At 37.8% G+C, this 23,595-nt stretch overlaps 1 protein-coding gene across 16 annotated transcripts in view; it reads left to right on the top strand.

Moving 5' to 3' along the window:
- The window catches only part of ANKRD28 (ankyrin repeat domain 28), a 188,130-nt gene that overhangs the window by 109,906 nt on the left and 54,629 nt on the right, over positions 1 to 23,595 (top strand). For 15 of the 16 annotated variants that reach the window (XM_038002901.2, XM_008009212.3, XM_008009218.3 and 12 more), the window contains 3 exons: positions 8,775 to 8,975; positions 10,498 to 10,585; positions 21,583 to 21,725. In XM_038002901.2, the coding sequence (XP_037858829.1) occupies positions 8,775 to 8,975; positions 10,498 to 10,585; positions 21,583 to 21,725 (432 nt within the window). The remainder of the gene's footprint in view (positions 1 to 8,774; positions 8,976 to 10,497; positions 10,586 to 21,582; positions 21,726 to 23,595) is intronic. The other variant, XM_073023621.1, reaches the window with a different exon arrangement.

The following is a 23,595-nucleotide window of genomic DNA, read 5'->3' as shown; positions in this document are numbered from 1 at the left end:
TGGACATACAAATACAAGAAGCTCAAAGAACACCTGGCAAATCACAAAAAGATTATCACCTAGGCACATAATCATCACGTTATCTAAAGTCAAGATGAAGGAAAGAATCTTCAGAGCTATGAGGCAAAAGCGTTAGGTAACCTATAAAGGAAACACGTATCAGATTAACAGCAGATTTCTCAGTGAAACCCTACAAAGCTAGAAGGGATTGGGGGTTCTATTTTTAGCCTCCTTAAAGCAATTACCAGCCAAGAATTTTGTATCCAGTGAAACTAAGCTTCATAAATGAAGGAGGATATACAGTATTTTCCAGACATATAAATTCTGAGAGAATTCACCACCACCAAGCCAGCGCTACAAGAACTGCTAAAAGGAGCTCTAAATCTTGAAAGAAATTCTTGAAATACTCCAAAATATAACCTCCTTAAACCATAAATCTTACAAGACCTGTGTAACAATAATACAGTTTAAAAAAAAAAAAAAAAAAAAGGTATTCAGCCAACAAATAGCATGAGGAATAGAGTAGTGCCTCACATCTCAATATTAACATTAAATGTAAATGGCCTAAATGCTCCACTTAAAGGATACAGAATGGAAGAATGGATAAGAATTCACCAACCAAGTTTCTGCTGTCTTCAGTAGACTCACCTAACACGTAAGGACTCACAGAAACTTTAGGCAAAGGAGTAGAAAAAGGTATTCTATGCAAATGGACACCAAAAGTGAGCAGGGATCACTGTTTTTATATCAGACAAAACAAACCTTAAAGCAATAGCAGTTAGAAAAAACAAAGAGGGCCATTATATAATGATAAAAGAACTAGTCCAACAGGAAAATATCACAGTTCTAAATATATATGCTCCTAACACTGGAGCTCCCAAATTTGTAAAACAGGGACTACTAGACCTAAGAAATGAGATAGCAACACAATAATAGTGGGGGACTTTAATACTCCACTGACATCACTAGACCGATCATCAAAACAGACAGTCAACAAAGAAACAATGGACCTAAACTATACCCTATAACAAATGGACTTGACAGATATTTACAGCATAGTCTACCGAACAACTGCAGAATATGCATTCTATTCATCAGCACATGAAATGTTCTCCAATATAAACCATATGATAGGCCTCTCAACAAGTCTCAGTAAATTTAATAAAACCTAACATATATCAAGTACTCTCTCAGACCACAGTGGAATAAAATTGGAAATGAACTCCAAAAGGAAGCCACAAAACCATGCAGACATGGAAATTAAATAATCTGCTCCTGAATGATCATTGGGTCAACAAGGAAATCAAGATGGAAATTGAAATATTCTTTGAACTGAATGATAATAGTGGCACAACCTATCAAAACCTCTGGGATACAGCAAAAGTAGTGCTAGGAGGAAAGTTCATAGCATTAAATGTCTACATCAGAAAGTCTGAAAGAGCACAAATAGACGATCTAAGGCCATACCTCACGGAACTGGAGAAACAAGAACCATCCAAACCCAAACCCAGCAGAAGAAAAGAAATCGTGAACATCAGAGCAGAACTAAATGAAATTGAAACCAAAATTTTTTTAAAAACCCAGAAAGATAAATGAAACAAAAAACTGGTTCTTTGAAAAAATAAATAACATTGATAGACCATTAGCAAGATTCATCAAGAAAAGAAGAGACCATATATGCTCAATTAGAAATGAAATGGGAGATATTACAAATGATAGTACAGAAATACAAAAGATTATCCAAAGCTAATATGAACACCTTTACATGCATAAACTAGAAAACCTAGAGGAGATGGATAAGTTCCTGGAAATATCCAACCTTCCTAGATTAAAGTAGGAAGATATAGAATCTCTGAACAGACCAATAACAAGCAGCAAGATTAAAATGATAATTTTTAAATTGCCAACAAATAAAAAGTCCATGATAGATTCACAGCTGAATTCTATCAAACATTCAAGGAAGAATTGGTACCAGTCCTGTTGATGCTATTTGAAAAGAGGCAATCCTTCCTAAATCGTTTTCTGAAGCCAGTGTCACCCTCATACCAAAACCAGGGAAGGACGTAACAACGAAAACTACAGACCAATATCCCTGATGAGCATAGGTGCAAAAGTCCTCAACAAAATACGAGCAAACCAAATCCAACAGCATATCAAAGAGATGATCCACCATGATCAGGTGGGTTTCATACCAGGGGTGCATGGATGGTGTTATTAACATACCTAAGTCAGTAAATGTAATACACCACATAAACAGAATTAAAAACAAATATCACATGATCACCTCAATAGATGCAGAAAAAGCATTTGACAAAATCCAGCATCCTTTTATGATTAAAACTCTCAGCAACATCAGCATAGAAGGGATATACCTTAAGGTAACATTACCTTTAGAAGCTATATATGACAAACCCACATCCAGCATTTTACTGAATGGGAAAACTTGAAAGCATTCCCCCTGAGAACTAGAACAAGACAAGGATGCCCACTTTCACCACTTCTATTCAAAACAGTACTGGAAGTCCTAGCCTGAGACATCAGACATGAGAAAGAAATAAAGGGCATCCAAATCAGTAAAGAGGAAGTCAGACTGTCACTGTTTGCTGATGATATGATCGCATGCTTAGAAAACCCTAAAGACTCATTCAAAAAGATCCTAGAACTGGTAAATGGATTTAGCAAAGTTTCAGGATACAAAATTAATGTACACAAATCAGTAGTTCTGCTATACACTAACAGCGACCAAGTTGAGCATCAAATCAAGAACTCATTCCCTTTCACAATAGCTGCAGAAGAACAGTAAAATAGCTAGGAGTATACCTAACCAAGGAGGTGAAAGACCTCTACAAGGAAAGCTACAAAGCACGGATGAAAGAAGTCATAGACGACATAATTAGAAATACATCCCATGCTCATGGATGGGTAGAATCAATGGTGCAAAAATGACCATACTGCCAAAAGCAATCTACAAATTCAGTGCAATTCTCATCAAAATACCACCATCATTCTTCACAGAATTAGAAAAAAAATTCTGAAATTTATATGGAACCAAAAAGGAACCTGCAGAGCCAAAGCAAGACTAAGCAAAAAGAAAAATTCTAGAGGCATCACATTACCTGACTTCAAACTATACTACAAGGCCATAGTCACCAAAACAGCATAGTACTGGTATAAAAATAGGCATATAAAGCAATGGAACAGAAATAGAACCCAGAAATAAGGCCAGATACTTAAAACCAACTGATCTTTGACAAAGCAAACAAAAACAGTGGGGAAAGGACACCCTGTTCAACAAATGGTGCTGGGATAATTGGCAAGCCACATGCAGAAGAATGACACTGTATCGTCATCTCTCACCTTATACAAAAATCAACTCAAGGAGGATCAAAGACTTAAGTCTACGATCTGAAACCATAGAGATTCTAGAAGATAACATCAGAAAAACCCTTCTAGACAATTGGCTTAGGCAAAGACTTCATGACCAAGAATTCAAAAGCAAATGCAACAAGAACAAAGATAAATAGATGGGACTTAAACTGAAAAGCTTCTGCACAGCAAAAGAAAACAGTCAGCAAAAGCTGGGCATGGTGGCTCATGCCTGTAATCCCAGCACTTTGGGAGGTGGGCAGACTTCACTTGAAGTCAGGAGTTCAAGACCAGCCTGGCCAACATGGTGAAACCCCATCTCTACTCAAAATACAAAAATTAGCCAGGCGTGGTTGCACGCGCCTGTAATCCCAGCTACTTGGGAGGCTGAGGCAGGAGAATGACTTGAATCCGGGAGGTGGAGATTGTGGTGAGCCGAGATTGTGCCACTGCACTCCAGCTTGGGCGATAGAGCAAGACTCCATCTCAAAAAAATAAATAAATAAAATAGAAAGAAAACAATCAGCAGCATTAACAATTCACAGAGTAGGATAAAATCCTTGCAATCTATACACCTAACAAAGGAGTAATATCCAGAATCTACAAGGAACTCAAACAAATCAGCAAGAAAATAAAGAATCCCATCAAAAAGTGGGCTAAGGACATGAATAGACAATTGTCAAAAGAAGATGTACAGAGGGCCAACAAACATGGAAAAATAACATCACTAATTATCAGGGAAATGTAAATCAAAACCACAAAGCGATACCACCTTACTCCTGTAAGAATGGCCATAGTCAAAAAAAATCAAAAAATAATAGATGTTGGTGTGGATGCAGTGAAAAGGGAACACTTTTTCACTGTCAGTGGAAATGTAAACTAGTACAACCACTATGGAAAACAGTGTGGAAATTCCTTAAAGAACTAAATCTACCATTTGATCCAGCAATCCCACTACTTAGGTATCTATCCAGAGAAAAAGAAGTCATTATAAGAAAAAGATACTGGTACACACATGTTTATAGCAGCACAATTTGCAATTGTAAAAATACAGAACCAACCCAAATACGCATCAATCAACGACTGGATAAAGAAAATATGGTATTGGCCAGGCACGATGGCTCACGCCTGGAATCCCAGCAGTTAGGGAGGCTGAGGTGGGCAGATCACCTGAGGTCAGGAGTTCAAGACCATCCTGGCTGACATGGGGAAACCCCATCTCTATGAAAAATACAGGTAAAAAAAAAAAAGCCAGGTTTGGTGGTGCGTGCCTGTAGTTCCAGCTACTCTGGAGGCTGAGGAGGATCGCTTGAACCTGGGAGGCAGACGTGGAGGTGAGCCAGGATCGGGCCATTGTGCTCCAGCCTGGGTGACAAACGTGAAACTCCATCTAAAAAAAACAGAGAACTAAAAATTACAAGGCTATGTAGTATTGATACTCTTTTGCAGGATTATGAGAAACAGCTATAAAATGTGGCCATTCCGAAAAGATACAACTTCTGTAAACACTGAGTATCATTTTTCTTTTGAAAATAAAGTCTCCTAACTAGTGAAACTGTCAGAAAACCTATTCAATAGTGTCAAGAGTATCACTTTCACTATCGTTACTTATTTTCATTTAAGTCCTGAGAGCAAAAGTAGCTATGTTTATTACATTTAACAGAAAATATAGCTATGGCCACAGAGAGATGGGTTTTTCACTGATGGCTTTTGGTTTATATTTTTGAGATACCATGGGAGAACTAAATCCTGTGCAAGCTGATTGGAGTGACTGTTTTCTAAATTCTCCTAAGGACAGAATAGCTAGCCACAGTGGTAGATGTATAGGAGAGAACTTAATTTAGCACATACAGTACTACCTTAAGTGCTTAATTATCTCACTGAACCTATGTTAAGAGAGACTGCTTCAGGTTAAATATCCCAGACACCCCAACTCTCCTTCAGTGACATAGTTTCCACACTACCTCCTAGTAGCTGGCTGTCTCAGTCTGTCTCTACTACTATGATTTCTGACTGTCATTCTTTCAGAGTAGTATGTAGTTCAGCTCTGTGTAAATGCTGCGTATTTTTCTGAATAAATGGATATCCGAGTATTAGGAGTTGGGTTTTTGTTTGTTTTTGGGTGTGTGTGTGTGTGTGTTAAAAAAGCCAAATCACACTACTGGAGAGCATACAACTTACATTTTAACCTAATCAGGAATTACATTTTAGGTCTATCAAGATAACTGAGTTTAAATTCTATTATCACATGAGATATTGTGTGGTCTCTCCAAGCTTTGTGTTTATTTGCAAATATGTTAAGCGCTTGTTTTTCCTGTGCTTTCCTTCAAATCAATGGTAAGAAATGCTAAAAAAGATAAAACCAAAGGGGAAAACTGGTACTGTGAAGCCTCTTTTATACTGACCCCAAGGTAATAATAAATACTCTCTGAGTACAGTTGTTTAACCTTCAGTCATTATCCTGCATTTCATAATTCGTTTCAATTAATGTCATGGAATGTTTACTTTTAAAAAAATTGAGACACACAAGCAGCATTTCTTACACATACTCTGAAAATTTAGAATTTAGATTACTGTGATATTTTTTGTTAATAAAATCATCTGTGCCTTTGGTTATCCCAATATTATTTTCTGTGTGCTTATGATGATACACTGATAATATGATGTAGAATTATCCTAGGGTGTGAAATCAGGCTCTTTGATTTGTAGTTCTAGAAATTCACCTCTTCTTTTTTAATGTCTCTAGCCTTTAGGGATTTTCTTCAGTTTTCTCTGATTTTTCAAAAACTACTGCTATTGTGGTCTGACATGTATTACTCTGAGTAGGAAATAATGGACTCAGGGTTCACACCTTGATCTGTCTTGATACTGTAGTGTCTTAATTGCTGTGTTTATTGCTTTATTTAGGTGCCCACTTACCTCCACTCACCTACTATGAACCAGATTTGTTACTGCTTTTTAGTGAAACAAAAATGTAGAATTGATTTTCCTGTTTTTACTAATGGAACATAAGTATTCCCAAACTTTCCAGAAGCTTTAATGTTTGTATTGTGAATTCCAGAATGGGAGTGAATAAGGCAAGGCTGACATCTCTAGTATTCTGTGTTTGCCCAGTTTATCCAATTACAAATTGTTCATTTTATTTTAAATTATTTGTTATATCCACTAACATGCCTACTAACATTTCCCAATATAGTGTTAGTTTTAGATCCCCCAAGTCACAGTGTACTCTTCTCAGAGGTGAGGATCAGGAATCTTGATAGTGTTTATACCTTGTTTTCCATAATTTTGTGAGTGTTCTATATCTATTCTTCTTTCCATATTCCTTTTTAAATTGAAATATAACTTACAATTAAAATGCATGAATTTTTTTAATGTACACCCTTAAGTTTTGCCAAATGTATACACCTGTGTAACCTTTATCCCAGTCAAGATATAGAAGATTTCTGTTACCTGGCAAGTCCCCTCATGTCCCTTTTCATTCAGTCTTCCCTGTCCCCAGAGGCAACCAGTGTTCTGATTTCTCTCAGCATAATTTCCGTATTCTAGAGCTTTATAAAAATGGAATCATACAGTATGTATTCTTGTGTCACGACTTCTCTTGTTCAACGTTTTTGAGATTTATCCATGTTTCATGCATTATTGGTTCATTTTCATTGCTGAGGAATATTATAGTACAGATATACTGTTTGTTTATCCATTTTTCTATTCATGAACATTTGCATTTCTGGTTTTTGGTGGTTAGGAATAAAACTGCTATGAGCATTCTTGGATAGACTTTTTAAAAATTTCTTTTGGATAAATCACTGTTGTGGAATTGTAGAGTGATAGGCCTCCATATATCTTTGATTAGCTGGCTGACTTCCTTCGCAATTTGATAGATAACTGGGCATCTCTTCAGTCTTTTGCCAACCCTATTAAGTACTGGTGCGATTTCCCATGTTTCAAACAGTTCCGACTACTTTTTATTTCAGAGGCCTAAAATGGTTTGGGTGATGCATGGCTAACAATATTTTGTTCAGTCTTCCTGGATGCTCTGTATATTTATAGCTATATTCACTTTCTAACACTTTTCATGTACATTAGTTTATTGTGCTTTATAGCATACTTGAAAAGAGTGGTAGGCAGATGTTATTTCCCCCACCCCCATCTTCTTTGCAGATAAGAACATTTAGGGTTAGTTTTATAGGACTTGAATAGTATGCCTTGTAAATAATAGAATTGACATGAGAACCCATATTCTGTTTTGGTTTTGGTCGTTTTCGTTTTCGTATGTAGTTTGGCATTCATTTACCAAAAAGTAGGATTATCACTGAAAGGAGAAAAATTTTGCTGAGTTTACTTCTGATTATATTGGTTAATGTTAAGGCCTGCTGAATTCCTTGGAATTCTGCCATGAGTCCAATTTATAGAGGTAGTGTTGTGAGGTTTTCCATGCGCTTCTGGGAGATAAATCCTTTGGACAGTAGACTCTTAAATTGCCTTAACTTTCTCTCTCAGCAGCACTGCAAAAACAACTTTGTATATGTTGTGTCTTTTTTTTTTTTTCCTCCATGAAATCGATCCTAGTGATTTTTCATTTTGTAAAATATAGCCTGTATAATACATTGAGTATGTTTTTAATTTTTATATATGCAATGTAAAGTAATAAATCTATTACTTAAAATTGTTCAAAGAGCCAGGCGTGGCTCTACAACTGGCTCACGTTTGTAATCCCAACATTTCGGGAGGCCCAGGCAGGAGGATCACTTGAGGCCAGGAGTTTGAGACCAGCCTGGGCAACATAGCAAGACCTTGTCTCTACAAAAAAAATTAAAAATTAGCCAGGCGTGGTGGCATGCACCTGTAGTCCTAGCTACTCAGGAAGCTAAGGTGGGAGGATCACTTAGGCCAAGGAATTTGAAGTTACAGTGAGCTATGATTGCTCTACTGCACTCCAGCCTGGGCAACAGAGTGAGATCCTGTCTCTTAAAACCAAAAAACTATTTATTCAAAGTATAAATTGTATCTCGTTACCTATAAAAATAAGATATAATAAATGAATGTTTTTGAATAATAGTTGTTAGTATTTCTTCTTGCATATTTTGATAGGAATGTTTATGCATTTAATGGTAGGGTAGGGAAAGGGAGTATTTGATCTTGATGCATCTTATATGACTCTGAGTACTCTGAGTATCGCCTTTACATTCAAAATGTTTTGTTTCCTTGGGTAAATTCCTACTTGTTTATAGTGAGTTCTATGAGAGCTTTTTTATTTTCTTCATATGTAGATTTATACACAATACACAATAAATGTAGATTTATGCACTTACATATTTATACACAAACACATGCACACTATATATAGAAATAACTTCTGAAACTCTTACTCATTTGTCTTTTATAACTTTTATCTTCATATGTTTTAGGAAGCAGTTCAGGTACTTCTGAAGCATTCTGCAGATGTTAATGCTCGAGACAAAAATTGGCAAACCCCTTTACATATAGCTGCTGCTAATAAAGCTGTAAAGTGTGCTGAAGCTTTGGTACCTCTTCTGAGTAATGTAAACGTATCTGATCGAGCAGGGAGGACTGCTTTACATCATGCAGCTTTCAGTGGACATGGTGAGGTAGGTGGCATTCAGTGATTTTTCTCTCCTGTCCACCCCCCCACCCCCCAGTTATTAAAGAACTTGCATTTTTGCATAGTAAAAGCATACAGAACTATTTTTCTTTCTCATTTTTGTCTAATTTTGCCTCCTTTTATAACTTTCTTAAGTTTAGAAATGTATTTAGTAGATACTACTTGTGCACAGTCAACCTGGGGTGACCAAGGAGAACACTGCCAACTCTTTTAACACAACAGGAAAAGTATGTTCTATTATTGTGAGAGGAAAAAATATGTGAAGACAGAGATATGTTATTGTTCTTCCAGAAGTAGAGTAAATAGCAAAGGAAGGCAGAATTTAGAAAACATGCTTTTTAGTAGTTTATTAACATTTAATCAAGAGAATTCTTTAGTGACAGAACCATCAAAACAATTTAAGAAAATTGCTATTTAGTTATCTTACACAACAAATGTTGTCTGTGGCAGGTGTTGTCATAGCAAAGGTTGGAGCTTATGTGTATGCTGAAGATTTGTAGAAGGTAACAGAAGAACCTTTGAAGCCAGCTTGTCTAGTCTTTCATTTTTGTTGCAGGGATAGGAACTCATAGGTAAAGTAACATTCCCAAGATTCTGTGGCTGGGAGCTAGTGGCTGTCATGTCTTTTTCAAAGTAGTTCCCACTTATCTACAGAGGATATATTCGTGGACCCCCTATGGATGCCTGAAACATTGGATGGTACCAAACCCTATAGATACTATGTTTTTTTTCTATACATACCAATGATAAAATTTAATTTATAATTTAGGCACAGTAAGAGATAATAAAGTGGAACAATTTTAATACAAGTTACATGAATGTAGTCTGTCTCTCAAAATATCCCACTAACTGCAGTGTAGTCACCTATTTTCAGACTATGGTTGATGGCAGGTAATTGAATGCAGAAAGCGGAACTGCAGATAAGGGGAGACTACTGTTGTACTTCTCTGATTTTGCAATATAAAGAATCCTTAACTGCAGTTAAGGTTATAGATGTATCCCTATTTGAAATCTGCAGTAGCCTTCCAATGGAGAAATTATCGTAAATATGGTTAGTTGCAGTTACTATTTTTGGTACACACAGACTATGCAGTGACCTTCAGGTCTAATTATATTATAGGCAGTATGTTTGTGTTTGAATTAAGTTTAAGACATTTCTAGAATGAGAATGCACTTAACATTTTGGACTATGAATAGGAACAAAACCTCTTATTAAATATTCAACCTTAGACTTTCCAGATTTGTATTTAGTTCATAAAATACCAAGGCGCAAAGTGGCATCCTAAGAAGGTACTGATGCCTGACTTCAGTAGTACCCACAGTTAACCATTTTTTCATATATTGTCCTGTTATGTTAAATGACCTTCAGTATTTAGTCTAGCTCCTTCTGTTCAGCAACTGCAGAAATTTAGTGCCAGAGAAATTGAGAGAAATAACTGTCACAAATGTACACTCATAGACAGTTGTGCTTCACAATTTTTATGACACCGTGTTTACTTTTATTCCAGATGGTCAAACTACTCTTGTCTAGAGGTGCCAATATTAATGCTTTTGACAAGAAAGATAGGCGTGCTATCCATTGGGCAGCATATATGGGTATGTACTTTTTAAATTTAGTTTTTGGTATTATAGATTTAGAAAAGTTGTACATTTCAAGTTCTTGCTGTTGATATAACATTTGTCTTTAAGGGTACTGAAAAGCTACACAGTATCTGAGTTTGATGCCCAGGTAGAACAACCCTGGTAACGGGGGAGGTTTGGAGTGCACTGGGTCCAGTTCATCTAAAAGCTGTTTGAAATTAATTCCATTTACCTTTAAAGGAAGAGACGTCCCAGACACAGGCTAGAGTACATAATTTAGGACTGATGTTTACTAAAGCCCATTCTCATACCCATTTTTGTTTGTATGAGAATATTAAGGTAAAAGTAACAAAGATACATTAAGAAGCCTGTTATTTTGGGCCAACCAGTGGATTAAATATGTGTTATCATGTTTGATTTCTATAATAGTAATTTTATAGAAAGAAACTGGGGCTTAGAATATAGACTTTTCTGCTGTAACATAATATATATGTTCTTGAAAAATCTTACAGTCTGCAAAATTGTACTCTAAAACTAATAGAGCTCTTGGGAATAATAGTCCTGGGGTAGACCACCCAAAACCTATGCAACTGTGACCACAGCATTAACAGAAACATTAATTGGTTCTTGCAGAGCCCAGGAGGCAAATCAGCCTATCACAGGATATTTTAAAATGCACCCAAAAACAGCAGAATGGAAATGCTCGCTTCTGGTTGCTAAAACTGCAGAGGAAGGTAGATCTCTAAGTGTAGTGGAAGTACACCTTACCATAAATCCTTTAAGTCGTATAAGGCTGGGGTTGTGCCTCTGGGAAGAAGCCATGGATGTAGACATTCATTTTTCAAGGTTCTTAAAACAGCGGAAAGAACTCACTTTGCAACCATAGAGCTCAGGGCTTTTTTTCTTCCTGCCAGAGGTTATAATTCTGTGCTTCTGCTCTTTTAACTCCTGGGTGGGAAAAAGCACATATGAACTGACATGTTTTCTATGTAATACTTGTATCATTCCCTGATTTACCAGTCACATTACCTGATTACACAGACATCTAGCTAACCACTTTTCTTAGAGCCATAGCTTATCCTCATTACTTTCTGTTCTTGGTTTTGTCTTTTCTTGACCCTCATTTAAAAAATAAAAGATTAACAGAAGATTGAATAGAGGAATTTTAACTCAAGAGCTATATAGTCCATCCCTCATATATGTGAAGGATTGGTTCCAGGACCACCTGCTTATACCCAAATCCTTGCATACTGAAGTCCCACAGTCAGCCATGGGGAACTCATGTGTACAAAAAGTTGGCTTTCCATGTATGAGCGTTTCACATCCCCTGAATACTGTATTTTTGAACCACATGTGGTATTAAAAAATCCATGTATAAGTGGACCCATACAGTTCAAACCTTTGTTATTCCAGGGTCAACTGTATAATATGTAAAATAGATACAAACCAGTTATAATACATTCTTCTAGATAGGTAAGTCTATACCTATATGTCTGTATATATCAAACCAGTTATAGATACCCACAGGACCCCAGGAAGTCCTATGCCGATAATGAAAACAACCAAAAGCAGTAGAATCCTTTTTTTTTTTCTTTTTTAAGAAAAGTTTTGAAAATCATTATTCAATTTCAGTATAGTTACTCTGAAAAAAAAAATTCTACGTAGGTATGCTAAATTGAAGATCATGATATACAAAACCCAAGGTGTCAACACTGATTTTTTACAAAAGCAACAGCACTCATGCATCAGATACTGTAGCTTATCTCTCTCCTTTGTATCAAAATTACATTTTGAGAAGTGATATCAATTGAATACATGAAATATTATCACTGAAGATTAGTCACATAAGGCATGATTAATTTTAAGAAATGATATTTAAAGAAAACAAAATGCCTTCACTATTTCTAACAGTGTGTCCACAGAAAAGAAAAATATAGTCAAAATTAAGCAGATAAATGATGAAGTTGGGAATACACGGTGATAATGTCGTTTTTCGTTCCTTTTCCAATCAGCCCCAGAGGGCAATCGCAGATCAGCTCAACACAACCAAAGTGAGCATGGTGATTTCCCACTCTTGCTTATCCCCATATGACAGTATTTCTCCTTTGGAAAGGTTCTTCAGTAGTTCATAAGAGTATTTCAGAGGTCCAAGGTGAGCAAGAAGCTGAAGTAATCTGTAGTTAGCAAACAAGTAATACTGCAGATGTGTTTTTGCTTTTGTTTTTGTTTTTGAGACAAGAGTCTTGTTCTGTCGCCCAGACTGGAGTGCAGTGACACGATCTCAGCTCACTCCAAAGTCCACCTCCCAGGTTCAAGCAATTCTTGTGCCTCAGCCTCCCAAGTAGCTGGAATTACAGGCACCTGCCACCACACCTGGCTAATTTTTTTTGTATTTTTAGTAGAGACGCGATTTCACCATGTTGTCCAGGCTGGTCCTCAAACTCCTGACCTCAGGTGATCGGCCTGCCTCTGCCTCCCAAAGTGCTGGGATTACAGGTGTGAGCCACTGCGCCTGGTCTGGAAATGTCTTAAAGCAGCCATCTCCTTTTTCTTCTAATACTTTCCACATATCTGCTACAAGGATTTGGGCTTGTTTGTAAAAAGAAACTTTTTTCCCCCTCAAATGTGAAAAAAACGTGCCTCCAGACGTTTTCAACAGAATATTCCTGGCTTCATCAAGAATCCAATGCCACTCTTCTGTCAAAGGCATGAGAGGAAACGTCTGTTTCAGAATGAAGTATATGCCGAACTTGATCTAGGGTTACTGTGGCATAGTATGAGGTACTAGTAGTTGATATCCCTTTGCTGAGGGATCTGTTAACTGCCGTGACTGCAGGGACCAATACCATATGTTCTCCCCAAAAGCAGGACTTTTGCTTGTCCTGCTCTGACCAAATAGGAGATAAGGTTAAGTATGTCTGTCATTGACTGTGGTCTTACCAGCCCCCCTGGGATTGGGATTTAGCTCATGAAGCATCTTCCACCTCTCCACATAGAGCTCTGGTGTCTTCACCTTGGCCAGCAGCGGTTCTGCCACCCTGTGTATGTATGCCTCTGCTTTCAGTGAACACATCCCAACTGTTTTCTGCAGTGAATTTATTTTAATTCCCTGAGTATTAGAAGACAGTGCATTCTCCCCCTCCCTTTTCAGACCATGGAGTGATGCTTTTGACCTCCACTGGGGCAAACTCTCCTTTCTAAGCGGGCAACATCCCCAGTCCCTCTGTACTTCAGAATTTTCTACCCACTATGGGATCATCACCCTAAACAGGGTCCCGCTTTCTGCGGGAGTAGCACTGAGAACTGAGCGCAGCTAGGGTACAGCCTTTCCTCCATCACATTTGCATGACTAGGAAACTGTAGACACCATGTAGCCATGCACTGGGCAAAAGCCCGAGAATCCATATTGCATTGCAGTTTTGACCTTTAGTGTGAGTGTAAAGGAAGATTAAAAAAGGAACATCCTTTTCAAATGTCCACCCCACCTTTCTTTTTCTTTTTCTTTCTTTTTTTTTTCTTTTTTTTTTTTTTTTGGAGACAAAATTTCACCCTTGTTGCCCAGGCTGGAGTGCTGGAGTGCAAGGGCGCGATCTCAGCTCACTGCAACCTCTGCCTCCCAGGTTCAAGCAATTCTCCTGCCTCAGCCTCCCGAGTAGCTGGGACTACAGGCACCTGCCATCACACCCGGCTAATTTTTGTATATTTAGTAGAGATGAGGTTTCACTATGTTGACCAGGCTGGTCTTGAACTTCTGCAAATGTCCCTATTTTTAAAGCCAAAAGCTGAAAGCTTGGTTCATGGTGGTTTACACTAAAGATATGCGCTGTTAGTTATGTACTGGGCCATTTTCTTGTGTTAATTGAAGGTAATATAGCCAAAAGCAAGTTCCCTATTGCATCCTAAGGTCCCTTTCTCACAGCCTGTAGATTTTCATCTCAGTCTTTCTGAATATTCTGGTGTGGCTTACTCTTCAAGACAGGAACAACTAGGTTATGTGATGTAAAACTGTACATCTTACGTTAAGAGGCTTACATGTTAAGCAGAGTGCATCAGGCCTTTTACCTACTAAGAATTAAGCTTGGCTAAACAACTGTTTTCATACAACTGAAGGTCAGGAGGATTTTGCAGGTTACCTCTAGTTGAGCTCCCAGAATAGTTGAATGTGTGTATTTCAGGGGGGCCAGAATGGCTTTGTTGTTTCTCACCCGCTAAGTGTCACTTTTTAGGCCTCTCAGTTGAGGTTGAAAAGGAAATTCTGTGTTTCTTGGACCTCACCACAAGTTTTAGTTTATTTTATGCTACTAAAATTAAATGTCCTAGACTGGGTAATTTATAAATAACAGAAATTTATTTCTTCACAGTTCTGTAGGCTGGGAAGTCCAAGATCAAGGCATTAGCCTCTAGTGAAGGCCCTCTTGAAGCATCACATTGTAGGGAGTCAAACTCATCTTTTCTAAGTCACTCACTCCCAAAATAGCATTGTTTGTTCATGAGGACAGAGCCCTTATTGCCTAATCACCTCTTAAAGTTCCTACCTCTTAACACTGTTGCCTTGGGGATTACACTTCCAACATATGAAATTCGGAGGACACATTTAAACCATAGTACCATATAGCACTGCCCATTTAATTTGTGAGCATAACCAGGCAGAGATTTTTAATTATCCTTTTTGTGTCTCTTCCTTCCTTAAGCACAGAATAAGATGAATACCGACATATAGCTTGTAAAACTGTTCAGCCATTCTAGGAATAGAGGATTAAAGAGTTAAATATGTGAAAGTAAGAAGCTATTGACTGGTCACTGCTGTTACAGACAAACCTAAAGTACAAGCATTGTCACCTCTAGGTTATATTCAGAGAATTCATCAATGTTAGTGTAAGAGACATTGGGGATTATGTGTAGTCTTGTAATTTATTTATCCCAGTTTTCCTTATTAGCCCTGGCCTTCTATTTCCTGGCTGAGGCTCCGTTAATTTCCTTTTAGGCCCTACCTCTTATACTTAACGCTATTGAATTATTTGTCATTGTTCTGTAGCACCCCACCTCATCTCCAAATGAACTGATCATTTTCTTCTTCCCACCTTGTGCTTGCTCCTGCCATCAAACTTTTCAAGGTCCCTTTACACGTTCATTTTTACTGTTGCTTTCAGTACTTTTAGAAGTTTAGCCTCAGTTACCAAGTTTAGCCTCAGATTACCTTATTATGATGACTTTGACACAGAAGGTACTGAATAAATATTTTTTACCTTGGGCTGGGCATGGTTGCTTATGCCTGTAATCCCAACACTTTGGGAGGCCGAGGTGGGAAGATCCTTGAGCCCAGGAGTTGAAGATCAGCCTGGGCAGCATAGCGAGACCCTCTCTCTACCAAAAAAAAAAAATTAATATTAGCTGGGTGTGGTGGTACACACCTTACTTGAGCCCAGGAGGTCGAGGCTGTAGTGAGCTGTGATCGTACCACTGCATTTCAGCCAAGGTGACATAGCCAAAACCCTGTCTCAAAAAATTTTTAATTGATTTTTAAAAATTAACAACTCATTGCATTATTTCTTTTCTGGAAACATAATGGTAGATATTTCTTTTTCATATTAAAATGGGTGGAAAGAGGCTGAAAATAATTAATTGATAATTTATATATAAACAACTGAATCTGCCTGATTCTTTATGCATCTTGCAGTATCCTGGGTTAATTTTTTTGAGGGAGGGGTGCCTCTGTTTGAAAGCCTCATTTTATAATTTTTTAACTTTTTATAGAGTCATTCTCTATGAAGGGATTTTAAAAATGACATCACAAGCAATTTCTTTAATGTAACTAATATATATTGGGCGCTTGTTTTGTATGCTGCTCTTGGCCTTATGGAACATATCAAGAAGTAGAACAGTCTTCTGAAAGTATATATTTGGGGATTCATGCACAAAAAGTAATTAAAGAGTTAGTAATGATTCTGTTCAAGGAACATCACAAGGCTTATAGGGCTTCTAGGGAAGAGAGTTGATTGGGTTGGTCAGGAAAGGTTGGGTCTGACATGTTTCTTCAAGGATTAGTATAATAGCAATGACTGGGAGGAGACATCCAAGCAGAATGTTCCACATAAAGAAGGTGTTTCATGAACAAAGACACAGAGGTGGGAAGGATTGTGGGAGGAGGAGAAAGCACTGTGTAATCTAATCTGACAAATAAGTGACAAGTTACGAAAGGAGAATAGTGGTTCTCTCACCTTCCAGATACATGGCCCCCTTCCTGGCCTTTTTGTGTGGTTGGGTGGGGCCTAGGACTAGTTCTGGCTAATGAATGAAAGCAACAGTGGTCTGGGCTGGAGCATTTAATTACTGATAGGAAACGCTGCAGTCTGTTTCCCCTTCTGGCACAGTGACCAGCCACATTCAAGATGATGTCAGTTACATGAGCCTGGGTCCTTGAGTAACTGAGCAGAGCCCTCTTGCCAACCTGTTATGGTTGAGAGAGAAATAAAAACATTATTTAAGCCACTGAGATTTGGGAGTTGATTGTTAACCATCACACAGTATAACCAACCGTTTCCTCGTGGTTACACTGGTAAGTAGTAAACTAAATTGGTTAAGGAGATCTGGTGGAAATTATAAGGAAAAAGAGGTTTTTGGCTGCATGTTCTAAGGACCTAACATTCTGAAGAAACAAGCCCAAGAAACTCCCGGATTGAAACAATTCCAGTAAGGCAGAGATCAGAGAGATTGTGGGGTTGGTGCTAAACTACCACAACAAAGCAAGTATCTCAATAAGCAAATCACAAAAATTTTTTGGTTTCCCAGTGCATATAAAAGATATGTTTAGTCTGCCTGCAGTGGCTCACACCTGTAATCCTAACATCTTGGGAGCCCAACGTGGGAGGACTGCTTCAGGCCAGGAGTTCAAGACCAACCTGGGCAACATAGCAAGACCCTCTCTCTACAAAAAAATTTAAAAATTAGCCCAGTGTGGTGGCATGCATCTGTAGTCCTACCTACTCAGAAGGCTGAGGTGGGAGGATCACCTGAATCCAGGAGTTTTAGGTTGCAGTGAGATGTAATCACACCACTGCACTTCAGCCGGGGTGACAGAGCAAGACCCCGTTTCTAAAAATAATTAATTCATTACAAAATATGTTTATGCTATACTATAGTATATTAAGTGTGCAATAGCAGTACATCTAAAACAATGTACATGTCATTTTTATTTTCAGTGTTCTTGTCTTAAACCCGTTTCTAAAAATAATTAATTCATTACAAAATATGTTTATGCTATACTATAGTATATTAAGTGTGCAATAGCAGTACATCTAAAACAATGTACATGTCATTTTTATTTTCAGTGTTCTTGTCTTAAAAAATACGTTATTGCTACAAAAAGAAAATGCTATCATATGAACCTTTAGCAAGTCATAATCTCTGCTAATGGAGAGTTTTGCCTCAATGTGAATGGTTGCTGAAGGTTTGGATGGCTGTGGCAGTTCCTTGAAATGAGACAAAGATGTGCTGCATTGATGGACTCTTCTTTCACAAAAGGTTTCTCTGTAGCATGGCAAGCTGTTTGATAACATTTTACCCACAGTAGAATTTCCTTCAAAATTGGAGTCACTTCTCTAAAAACTTTGTTGTCATTTCAGCAACATTCACAGTATCTTCGGAAGTAGATTCCATCTCACAAAACCACTGTCTTTACTCATCCGTAAGAAGCAACCCCTTATCTGTTCACATTTTATCATGAGATTATAGCAATTCAGGCACATCTTCAGGCTCCACTTCTTATTCTAGTTCTCTCACTATTTCTACCACATCTGCAGTTATTTCCTTCACTGAGGTCTTGAATCCCTCAAAGTCATCCATGAGGGTTGCAGTCACCTTCTTTCAAACTCCTGTTGGTATTAATACTTTGACCTCCTCCCATGAGTCAGAAATGTTTTTTGTGGTTTTTTTTGTTTTTTGTTTTTTGTTTTTGACAATGTTTCGCTTTGTTGCCCAGGCTGGAGTACAATGATGTGATATTGGCTCACTGCAGCCTCTACCTCCTGTGTTCAAGTGATTCTCCTGCCTCAGCCTCCGAAGTAGCTGGGATTACAGGTGCCTGCCACCACGCCTGGCTACTTTTTGTATTTTTAGTAGAGACAGAGTTTCACCATGTTGGCCAGGCTGGTCTTGAACTGCTGACCTCAGGTGATTGACTTCCCAAAGTGCTGGGATTACAGGCGTGAGCCACCACACCTGGCCAAGAATGTTCTTAATGGCATCTAGAATGATGAATCCTTTCCAGAAGGTTTTCAATTTACTTTGCCCAGATGCATCAGAGGAATCACTATGGCAGCTATATCCATGTCAAATGTTATTTCTTAAATAAAAAGACTTTGAAAGTTGACATTACTCTTGGTTCAGGGACAACAGAGTGACTGTTGTGTTAGCAGGCACAAAAACAACAGTAATCTTGTCTATAAGAGCTCTTGGGTGGCCAAGTACATTGTGAATAAGCAGTAATATTTTGAAAGGAATCTTCTTTTTTCTGAGCAATATGTCTCAACAGTGGGCTTAAAATATTCAGTAAACCGTGTTATAAACAGATGTGTTGTCATCCAGGCTTTGTTCCATTTTAGAGCATCGGCAAAGTGGATTTAGCATAATTCATGTGGGCTGTGGAATTTTCAGAATGGTAGATGAGCACTGACTTAACTTAAAGTCACTAGCTGCGTTAGCCTCTAACAAGAGAGTCAGCCTGTCCTTTGAAGTTTTGATGGCAGGCATAGATTTCTCTCTAGCAATGAAAGTCCTTGATGGCATCTTCCAATAGAAGGCTGTTTCATCTACATTGAAAATCTGTTGTTTAATGTAACCACCTTCATTAATAATCTTAGATCTTTTAGATAACTTGTTACAGCTTCTATTAATACATCAGCACTTGCTGCTTCACATTGCACTTTTATGTTATAGGGACATCTTTTTTCATTAAACCTCATGAACCAACCTTTGCTCGATCCAAGTTTTCCTCTGTAGCTTCCTCACCTCTCTCTGCCTTCATAGAATTGAAGACAGTTAAGGCCTTGCTCTGGATTAGGCTTTGGCTTAAGCGAATGTTGTAGCTCTTTGGTCTTCTATCCGGACCACTAGTACTTTCTCTGTATCAGCAGTAAGGCTACTTAGCTTTCTTTTCGTTAGTCCATTCACTGGTAGCATGTTTAATTTTCTTGAAGAATTTTTCTTTTGCATTCACTACTTGGTAACTTTGTCACAGGAGGCCTAGATTTCATTCTGTCTCACCTTTCAACATGCCTTTCTCACTAAGCTTAATCATTTCTAGCTTTTGATTTAAAGTGAGAGATGTGCAACTGTCTTTCACTTGAACACTTAGTGGCTGCTGTAGGGTTATTATTTGACCTAATTTTAATACTAGTGTGTCTGAGTGAAGAGGAAGGTCTGAAAAGGAGATAGATGAGGGAATGGAGTAGTTGGAATACATATTTATTAAGTTAATCACTTTTATTGGAGACAGTGTCTCACTCTGTCATCCAGGCTAGAGTGCAGTGACGTGATCTCGGCTTACTGCAACCTCCACTTCCGGGGATCAAGCGATTCTCGGGCCTCAGCCTCGCGAGTAGCTGGAACTACAGGTGTGTGCCAGCATGCCCAGCTAATTTTTATATTTTTAGTAGAGACGGGGTCTCACTATTTTGGCCAGGCTGGTCTCGACTCCTGACCTCAGGTGATCCGCCTGCCTCAGCCTCACAAAGTGTTGGGAGTACAGGCGTGAGCCATCATGCCTGATCAGTTCACCACTTTATATGAGTTCAGTTTGTGATGCCCCAAAACAATTACAGTAGGAATGCCAAAGATCAGTGATCGCAGATCACCATAACAGATAAAATAATATTGAAAAAGTTTGAAATCTTGGCAAGAATAACCAAAACGTGACACAGACACATGAAATGAGCACATGCTGATGGAAAAAATGATGCCAGTAGACTTGCTTGACACGGGATTGCCACAAACTTTCAATTTTTAAGAAACAAGATGCAATATTTGCAAAGCCCAATAAAGCAAAGTACATATGATATGGTATGCCAGCATTAGAAATGAAAAGCTTACTTTAGAATTTATTAATGTATTAAAGTAACCTTAGACCAAAAACAAGATCTAGGCAAAAGGAAAATTATAAACTGCAGGGTTATCACCGAATAAAATAATCAAAGGAATTATAGTTGTCCCTTGTTATCCTTAGATTATTAGTTTCAGACTCCTTTGGATACAAAAATCAGAAGATACTCAAGTTCCTTATATAAAATGCCATAGTGTGTACGTATAACCTGTTCTGTAATTCATCTCTAGATTTCCTATAATACCTAATACAATGTGAATAGTTGTTACACTGCATTTTTATTTTTTTATTTTTTATTTTTTTACTGTTTTTATGTTTTCAAATATTTTCAGTCTGCAGTTGGTTGAATCTGCAGATATGGAACCAGTGTATACAGAGGGCCAACATTCTTTTTAATTACTAATTATCTCTGCCAACATTTATCAGAATTATCCTGAATTCTATTTTTTTTTGGTCTTGTTTTGAGATAAGGCCTCTCTCTGTTGCCCACCCTGGAGTGCAGTGGCATGATCACAGCTCACTGCAGCCTTAACCTCCCAGGCCCAAGTAATTCTTCTACCTCAGCCGCCCAAGTAACTGAGACTATAGGTGCATGCCACCATACCCGGCTAATTTTTTTTATTTTTGGTGGAGACAGGGTCTCACTGTGTTGCCTAGGCTGGTCTCAAATTCCTAGACTCAAGTGATCCTCCCACTTCAGCCTCCCAAAGTGCTGAGATTATCGGCATAAGCCATTATGCTCACCCCTGAAGTCTTAAAATTTTCCTTCTATTCTTTCTCAAGTTAACATGATTCATTGATGACTTGTCATGCATCTTCTATTTTCATTTTTTAAATTTGCTTAAAGATATTTGGGATTATATTTAATAGTTTTCATATGCTCATCTCTATTTTTTCTTCAAAAACATATTTTTAGGTCACATTGAAGTAGTGAAATTACTTGTGTCGCATGGAGCTGAAGTGACATGCAAGGATAAAAAGTCTTACACACCTCTTCATGCAGCAGCCTCTAGTGGAATGATCAGCGTAGTCAAGTACCTTCTAGATCTTGGAGTTGATGTAGGTATATTAATTGAACAGTACGAAATTATGGAGCCTTTTTATACTTACTACAGTATTGATAGTTATTTCAGGTTTAAGAAATTATTTTATACAATGTTTTCATGTTTTAATTGGGTATTTATAGTCCTTTACGTAATACCTAATGCACTGATTTATGATCAAGGCATGTAAATAGTCAAAGCATGTTAAGAGGTAAAATACACTTCAAAGGTGTGTGGTTTATTGCCAGTTTTTCTTCTATATCGCATTCCAGGCCCTATAGTTCCATTTCACTTGTGGGAACCAGCAGATCAGACACACTTGTATTATTAGATAGCTGGGTTATTGTTAGTCTTCTTTGCCTAGTCTGATATTCTCTTAAAATGATTGTAGCAGTTTACATTACAGAATATTGGCAAGAGCTGGGCAGGAAAACAAGAGGCTTTTTGCCCACCAAATATAAGTATTCCTTACTATGTAATTCTGTTTGGTTAAAAGGGGATGCTGCTTTATTTGGATATATTTGATTCCTGAATTGAGGTAACTTAGAATATCTGTACAGCTTTTCACAAGCCATCCTTTAAACATAAGTATTTTACTCCCTCATTTGTTTATGTATTTATTTATTTATTTGAAACAGGGTCTCTGTCTCCTAGGCTGTAGTATAATGGCACAGTCACAGCTCACTGCAACCTTGAACTCTGGGCTCAAGTGATCCTCCCACCTAAGCCTCCTGAATAGCTAGAACTACAGGCTAATTTTTTTATTTTGTAGAGATGAGGTCTCGCTGTTAGCCAGGCTGGTGTCTGACTCTTGACCTCAAGTGACCTTCCCACCTTGGTCTCCCAAAGTGCTTGGATTACAGGCGTGAGCTACTGCGCCCAGCCCACTCAGCGTATTTATTCTTACTTCAGGTAGAGTTATGACAATGTCCTGATTCTTGAAAACACACATTTTGAAGAACTCATTGGTTCTTTAAAACAGCAAATTGGAAGGTGTAGCATAAGGATCTGCTAGAGGCATACAGTTTAGATCAGCTACAAAAAACTAAGAAAAGTAAGTGATAGCCTGGTTGGACAAAGAATACATGACAGAACTGTAGGGCTAGATATGCTCTTAACTTATGGACCATGTGAAACACTTTGCCTGAAACAAGCTAATAAATACTGAAAGTGTGAGGATCACAAGAAGACTTTGCAAAAATCTCAACTCAATTCCTGTATCTCCGTTTCAGCAGAGTGAAATAATACCTTAAAAGATCCTTGATCTGGATAAATGAGGCAACTTTGTTTCTGATTACTGTTTCAAGTCCATTCTGGTGCAATTTTTAAAACTGACTTTATTGACAGTCAGTTACATTTGTAAACTCTAGTGACTATTTGTTCATCAAAATAAGTGGCCAGACTTACAGCCTTTTAGTAACATGTGGCCCCCAGTTGTGTGTTTTTTGGGTTTTTTTTGTTTTTGTTTTTGTTTTTAGTTTCCTGGGGGATTACCACAAACTGGAGGGCTAATAGAAATTTAACTTCTCAAAGTTTTAGAGTATAGAAGTTCTAAATCAAGGTGTCAGCAAAGTTGGTTCCTTATGGAGGCTCTGAGGGAGAATCTTTTCCTTGTCTGTGTTCTTGTGAAAAAATCTAGATACTTTGATTAAAATTAAGTGTTCAAACTTTTTTTCTTCCTCTATTACCAGTGATCCCAGAAAAGAAAATGTTAATTAAAGCTGCATTATATTGGGGCCAACTACAAGATTAGGGTCCAGAGTCTCCACACAAGGCCACCCTTTACTTACGACCAACTACAAGTTCAGAGAGCTTTCAAAACCACTTTCAGGTTTGATAATTCACCAGAAAGTCTCACAAAATTCATTAAAAGCTTTATACTCACA

The sequence above is a fragment of the Chlorocebus sabaeus genome, chromosome 15 (assembly GCF_047675955.1).
Source record: "Chlorocebus sabaeus isolate Y175 chromosome 15, mChlSab1.0.hap1, whole genome shotgun sequence".
Classification (NCBI taxonomy): domain Eukaryota; kingdom Metazoa; phylum Chordata; class Mammalia; order Primates; family Cercopithecidae; genus Chlorocebus; species Chlorocebus sabaeus.
Note: the sequence above shows the minus strand (reverse complement) of the source record. Positions and strands in the feature narration are given on the sequence as shown.